The sequence below is a fragment of the Lactuca virosa genome, chromosome 4 (genome assembly GCF_052849685.1).
Source record: "Lactuca virosa cultivar CGN04683 chromosome 4, Lactuca_virosa_CGN04683_v6, whole genome shotgun sequence".
NCBI lineage: Eukaryota > Viridiplantae > Streptophyta > Magnoliopsida > Asterales > Asteraceae > Lactuca > Lactuca virosa.
Window position 1 is genome coordinate 389,826,872 of NC_136429.1, and position 6,596 is coordinate 389,833,467.

At 34.8% G+C, this 6,596-nt stretch overlaps 1 protein-coding gene across 1 annotated transcript; it reads right to left on the minus strand.

The window, feature by feature from the left end:
• Window positions 1-3,027: 3,027 nt before the first annotated feature.
• LOC145108812 (serine/threonine-protein kinase SAPK1-like) lies at window positions 3,028-5,729 on the minus strand. Its single transcript, XM_079045903.1, has 9 exons — window positions 5,368-5,729; window positions 5,213-5,287; window positions 5,020-5,121; window positions 4,883-4,936; window positions 4,376-4,468; window positions 4,169-4,261; window positions 3,971-4,075; window positions 3,752-3,850; window positions 3,028-3,596 (listed from the first exon to the last, which is right to left on the minus strand). Exons 1-9 carry the CDS (start codon window positions 5,485-5,487, stop codon window positions 3,321-3,323), a joined length of 1,017 nt encoding a protein of 338 aa, XP_078902029.1. The 5' UTR covers window positions 5,488-5,729; the 3' UTR covers window positions 3,028-3,320.
• Between the last annotated feature and the right edge of the window lie 867 nt (window positions 5,730-6,596).

A 6,596-nucleotide genomic window follows, 5' to 3' on the forward strand; every position in this document is an offset into this window, starting at 1 on the left:
GCCTTGGGAAGGCTGTGGTATACTCGGGATTGTGGTCGTGTAGCTGAGGTTGTTTGACATGTCGGGAATGGTAAGGAGTGATTTCAAGGATGAAATCTAATTTAAGTGGGGGAGAGTTGTAACACCCGGAATCTTGAGGAATAATTATTGAGAATAAATCCCATTTAGAGGGTTAGACACGGTGTGTTGGAGGAACCAACACGGCGTGTCTAGATTTGAAGAATCGCGGCTTTCATTAAGACCAACACGGTGTGTTATGCCATTACGCGATGTGTTGGCGGCTGGTGGAGGAAACACTAATTTTTCGTGATGTACCCTATATAAGCTTTATGTTAGCCTCTTTTGTTCATTTCTAAGCCAACCTCCAAACCTTAAAACCCTAAATCGACCTTCTAGCCTCTTGGTGGTATTCTTAAGCTATTAAGAAGACTTTGGTGCTTGTTTTTGCCTTTGTGGAGGAAGTAGAGAAGCTTGAGGTTGCTTTGCTTGGTCGAAAGGCTTTGGATCCAAAATCATCATCTTGTGGGGAAGCTTTCTGAGGTATCAAGTTTGCATCTTGTCTAGTATATGTTTAGATCTCTTCATAGTTAGTTTATTGTGCTTTTGGTCCCTTTTTTGGGTTAGTGGATGAGCTAGGTCGTCTAAGGGCTTGTTCTTTCAGATCAGAGTTTGTTTTGGTATCCTTGAGCATAAAGGTGCAAGCTTTATGAGAGTTTTGGTGTCATGCATGCACTAAGTCAATTATTAAGTCCTTTTTAAGCTTAAGAGCTTCATTTAGACATACATGAACATAAAGTTGGCAACTTTACGTGGTTTTCCAGCTCAAGGAAGTCAGATCTATGTTTTGGGGCTATACCTTTAGGGATTAAGTGCTTGTTCGTTAAGTTGTTGCATTATTAAGCTTTATGGATTCGGTTTGAACCTTTTTGCATAGTCCCAATGGATAAAGTTGGAAACTTTATCCTTCTAGACCATGGTATAGACTAGATCTGAGCTTTGGATCTCTTGGAATCAGAGAAAATAACTTATTGTATTAATCTGTTGAATCTCGGGCAAACATGGCGTGTTGGCTGTGGTTTTCTCGATTATCTGGATGATGCTAGAACACGGCGTGTCCACGGGGCAACAAGACGTGTTTGGTCAACATGGGCTGTTGACTTTGACTTTGACCAGAAGTTTGATCAGGGTTGACAATGGGATATTTTTAGGCCATGTTGGGCCTTTTGGATTGTATGTTTGGGTCTCAGTCTTGGGCCAAGCTAGATAAGGAGTAAAATGGTCTCTTTACCCTAAGTATGGATTGAAGGATATAGACTCGATTTCGATTGTTAATTGGGTGTTATTGATATATATAGTTCGGAGGATTTTTTGTCCAGCTGTCAGAGATTTATTCGTGGGTTCAGCAGTGTGAGGTGAGTATCCTCACTATTCTATGGGTCGAAGGCACCAATGCCGACCCTATTGGTTTATGTATTGTAGGAAGACCAGGGGTGGTCCTTAGGATTTGTATGAAAGACTCGGAGGTGGCTCCTGGAAAATCTGTAAGCAAGACCAGAGTATGGACTCTAGCAGTTAAGTATATAAGTTATTGTATATTGTATGCTAGTTGTCTTTGTGATGTTTGGATGGAAGACCACGAGGTGGCTCCTGGCACTTGTCTGTAGGACCCAAGGTTTTTATCCTCGGCCTAGCAAGGAAGACCATGATACGGCTCGTGGCATAATGGCAAGATTATGGTTGGCACATAGCATCTCTTATCGCAAGTTTGATATGTATGATATGTATGGCTCATATGTTATGTATGGTATGTGGTATTTTGGGGAACTTACTAAGCTTTGTGCTTACAGTTTGTGGTTTATGGTTTCAGATACTTCCGGTTCGAAAGGGAAGGGCCCGACTTGATCGCAGCGCATACAGCCGTGTTTTCCGCAACTCGTGATTTTGGGAATGTACTTTGATAATTGTTTTTAATGTGAAATACCTTTAAGTGTTTTAGCAAACGATAAATGAATGTTTTGGTTGTTTTAAAAATGAAATTTTTACCATCGTGTTTTAGGATGTTACAGTATCTGTAAGTTTCACAAATACAATACCCATCACTGTTTCATATTAAAGTTATATAAAAAAGCTACAATTAACGTCGCCAATAATGGCTTGTACAATGCCTATATACCGTACAGATCTATACCACAAATTAACGATTATGATTCTTGAGAAATAACATCGATCAGTGATGTAGGTAATAGTGGTGACGCCATTAGCGCCGACAGCCACTATTAGCGGCAACACCAACGTGTTTGATGTTGCCGCTAATAGTTGATGTCACTGAAGGGGTCGCCACTATTAGTAATTATTCTTGTAGTGTATTTATGTAATTTGTTTCATCCTTGTAATTAGTGTGAGCCACTATTAGGCCTTTGACTGTTAAAATGAAAATAACCAGAAGAATCCTTTCTAAGTATTGTTGTTCCATATCTATTTGACTCGGATTTGGAGGGAAACGAAACGACAATACTGACATATTATATATGTCATGAATTTTTTTATCTGATTTCCACAAATCTAATTTATCACTCATGTTAATTTTATTTTCCACTACTATAAGGCTCTTCGGAGTGTAGCGGGAAAGGCACATGGGAAACATACATCGAGGGTACAGGAAAGGTGGTGCGGGAATGGGGTCAGCGGAATGCTCCCACATTCTCTCTCCTGCTCTGATTGGTCAAACTTTTTATTTTTTTATTTTTTGTTTTTTAATATTGATTAAATTATATATCTATTAAAAAATTATAAAAAATATATTAAAATTCATGATTTTTAGTTCTTTACAAAATGAATATAATATTTGTATAAAATATATTTTAAAAAAAATAAAAATATAAAAGTAGTAAAAGTTAGTGAAAGATGACAATTTCGTGTGTTTTTGTGAAGGAAAAGCTGACGACGTAACATGACACTAAAAAAGTGAAAGATGTTTCCTGTACACACCGTCGTGTCTAATAAATAAGTAGTAACTTGCAAACACACTAAACTAAGGTGTCACTTAATTTATGTATTATTTTATCTTTTTCATAACATATGACTTGGAGTAAACTTATGCCACATGACTGATTTTTTTCATGATAGGTTCGAGATCATGTGGCGCAATCTCCTTTATTGATATCCTCGTGAAGTACTAGGGCTTTATTGCTGCATGACCCAAGGAAAAAAAGTCATTGAATTCCATAAGCTATATGAACACTACAAGCTTCTAATTAATCATGATAACCATCCTTCTCTTATCATTTACTCTTTATGTAGTGACGTGAAGAACCCAACTCTTATAATGCACAGACAAAATCCCCACTTGTCTCTGTATCATCATCGATCTCAGCATCAGTATCGATATTATCTTCAAGATCCATATTCCCCCCTACATCTTTAGTCACCAGTGTACATCTTCTAGCTTCTTGTACTATTTCTTTTACTTCTTTAATACTTTGCAAAACATTGGCTTCCTTGTCCATATCCGAGATGGATTCATCTCCATCAATGAGTTCAACTGGCAGCTCCTTCAAGAACCATGGATGCTTCTGAATCTCTGGTATCGTTATTCTCTATTTAAATATATAATTACATCCATGAGTAGTTGATTCATACATGCTCTAGTTATGAGGCTAATGTCAATCTAATAAAAGCCTGATATTTTGTCCATAAAACAGATTAAACAAAAAAGTATCATATTGTATTAACCTTTGAAGTAATTATGTACCTTATCAGGGCTCCCTACAAATATTCGAGATAGAAGGTGCTTACAGTCCTCAGAAACTCGAACATAGTCTGGGATTGAATATTGGACACTAAGTATACGCTGCCATAGTATGTTAATACAATGTTCTTAATTTATAATGATAAACAAGAATAAAGTTGAAGAGACTGAAATTTTCTTTTAGAAATAATAATAATAAAAAAAACTTTGTAAAAGACTCACGGTGAGTGTTTTTCGGAAGTTTTTCGGATCATCTTCATCTTCGAAAGGATAAGCACCAACAAGCATCACATACAATGTAACCCCACAAGACCAAACATCTGCCATCTACATAGGCCTCCACAACTAACACATTATCTATCTATCATTTATTGTACCTAAACAAACTAAGACCACAAATATATTGTTTTTGGAAGTTACCTTGCCATCATATTCTTTTCTAGACAAGACTTCGGGTGCAATATATGCTGGTGTCCCAACCGTAGATTTGGGCTGCGAGTGTAACACTGAGGACTACATAGGCCAAGATTTAAGTGATATGGAGTTAGCAAATATACGAATTTAGCATTATAATTAATTCAAGCAAGGAAAATGAATTAGTTTGAAGTAGTCATAATGTATTATTGCCTTAGAGTATCCGAAGTCGCAAATTTTAAGACGTGGTGTTGAGCTCCCATCCAAAAGTGCATTTTCTAGTTTGAGATCTCTATGGCAAATTTGCTGCATAAGTTTTTTTAATATTCACTGTTTCAATAACGAAAATTGGGCTCACACGATTTTGTTAAACATGTCATAATAAGAGGATGCAAACAATAACTTTTGTAAGTGTTTATTAGGTCGAATAAACTATATATAAATGTAAAAAAAAAGTTATTGTGAGTTTTTTCACTTCATAATTTTTTCACTATATTTAAAAGTTTAATGGATATTGTTATTTGAATTTTTAGTACTATTTTAACCACTTGCTCCATAAATTCATAAATAACCATTGTAAAAAGGCTCATTTGTTTTGGATGTTTGTTAAAAATTTCCATTTATGATGTGGCTATGAGTTGTCAACAAAAAAACCTAATAAAAACCTCCTTATTGTATTGTGGATGCTCTAGTAAGAACTTTGAATGTGAAGTATATTACCATTGAATGGCAGTAACTGACGCCTGATATTAGTTGTTGGAAGAAAAACCTTGCCTGAAGATTCCATTAATTTTATACCTATGTGAAAGAACACAAAAAAACAATCAAAGGATAAAAACAAATCAGAGAAACTGCACCTCGTCCTCACTGAATCTGCCAGCATTAGTAATTCTATCGAACAACTCTCCTCCAGCTGCATACTCCATGACTATGGCCAGATGAGTTTCCGTTAGTAACACCTGCACTTCTAAACATTCAGCATACACACATACAAACGCAGAAGCAAACATATCTTGAATCAATAAGCTTAGAAATTATTAATACCCTTACCTCCTTGAATCTGATAATATGTGGGTGCGTAAGTGATCTGTGGTTCAAAATCTCCCTTTCGACATGCTCATCAATCTGCAATCATTTCAAAATCTTTAAGTGATGAATTAACTCATAAAATTAATAATCTTGTTAAACTCCAGAAAATAAGAAACCTTAGGGCCTCTCTCAATATACTTGACAGCATAAAGCTCGCCAGATCGTTTATCCTTTACAAGTTTTGCTACACCAAAGTTCCCCGATCCTATGTATTTTAATTCCTCATACCTTTCCATTTCATTCAACAAACAATACGACCACTTGTGTAAAAGTTGATAATAACCAATCCGAAGATCATTATTTAAGTATGATAGGGAAAACCGAGTTTGGCAATCTCTTTAATACAAAGTTTTCAGATGGGTGAGTGCACGGTGAAGCTTGCGTGATTGAACGTATGCTAGCTACGTAATTCCTTTGTCGGCAGCCAAAGAGGATTTCGGGAAGTTCATCTACGCGTGGCAAAATGATAGTGGTTGAGCTATTTAGTATTCCGATGTAATAGTATCATATCTATATTTTCTTTTTTCTTTTTATTTATTGCAGTGATGTGTACAATTACTCTTTGTTTGCTAGTAAAACAAGATATTCATATTGTTGAGGTACTTCTTAAGCAAAAACATCTTTCGTTCGAACCGTACCAATTTTTAAAATTTTCGTTAAATTTGTTGCGTTACCTTCACATAAACTTATCTATTTTTTAAAATTATACTTAATTCGTTATATATTACCAGACTATTTTATAATGTGGATGGAGAACTATTGTGTCGACATGTGGACAGTACTATTTTATAAAAATTATTAAGAGAATAAGTTGTTTAATAATGTGAATACGTTCAATCTCACACAACTATTATCATTTTCTAATTTTTATTCATTTTTGTTTTCACGCATCGTTTTTCACTTATTTTCTTTCTTACAAAATACGAATCAATAAACATTTTAACAATATTTTAACATAATGAGAATAATAATAAAAAATCTATAATAACCTTATAGAAGATTTAATTAATAACAATGTGTGATAATGACAATAGTTATGTAATATTGAACGTATTTACATTATCAAACAACATAGTTTTTCTCATTCTCACATAATAGTACTGTACACACGTCCGCACAATAAATGTCAATCTACATCTGAACCTAGCATATTTATTACCTCGTATATTCTTTAAAAAATAAAACTACAAAAATGGTCCCTGCGGTTTAGTTAGATTTATAAATTTAGTCCAACATTTTAAAAGTTAATAGTTTACAACTTTGTGGTTTCCAAAATGTAACGTCCCAAAAACTACGAGGTAAAAATTTCATTTTTAATTCAATCAAAACACTAATTATTTTTTAG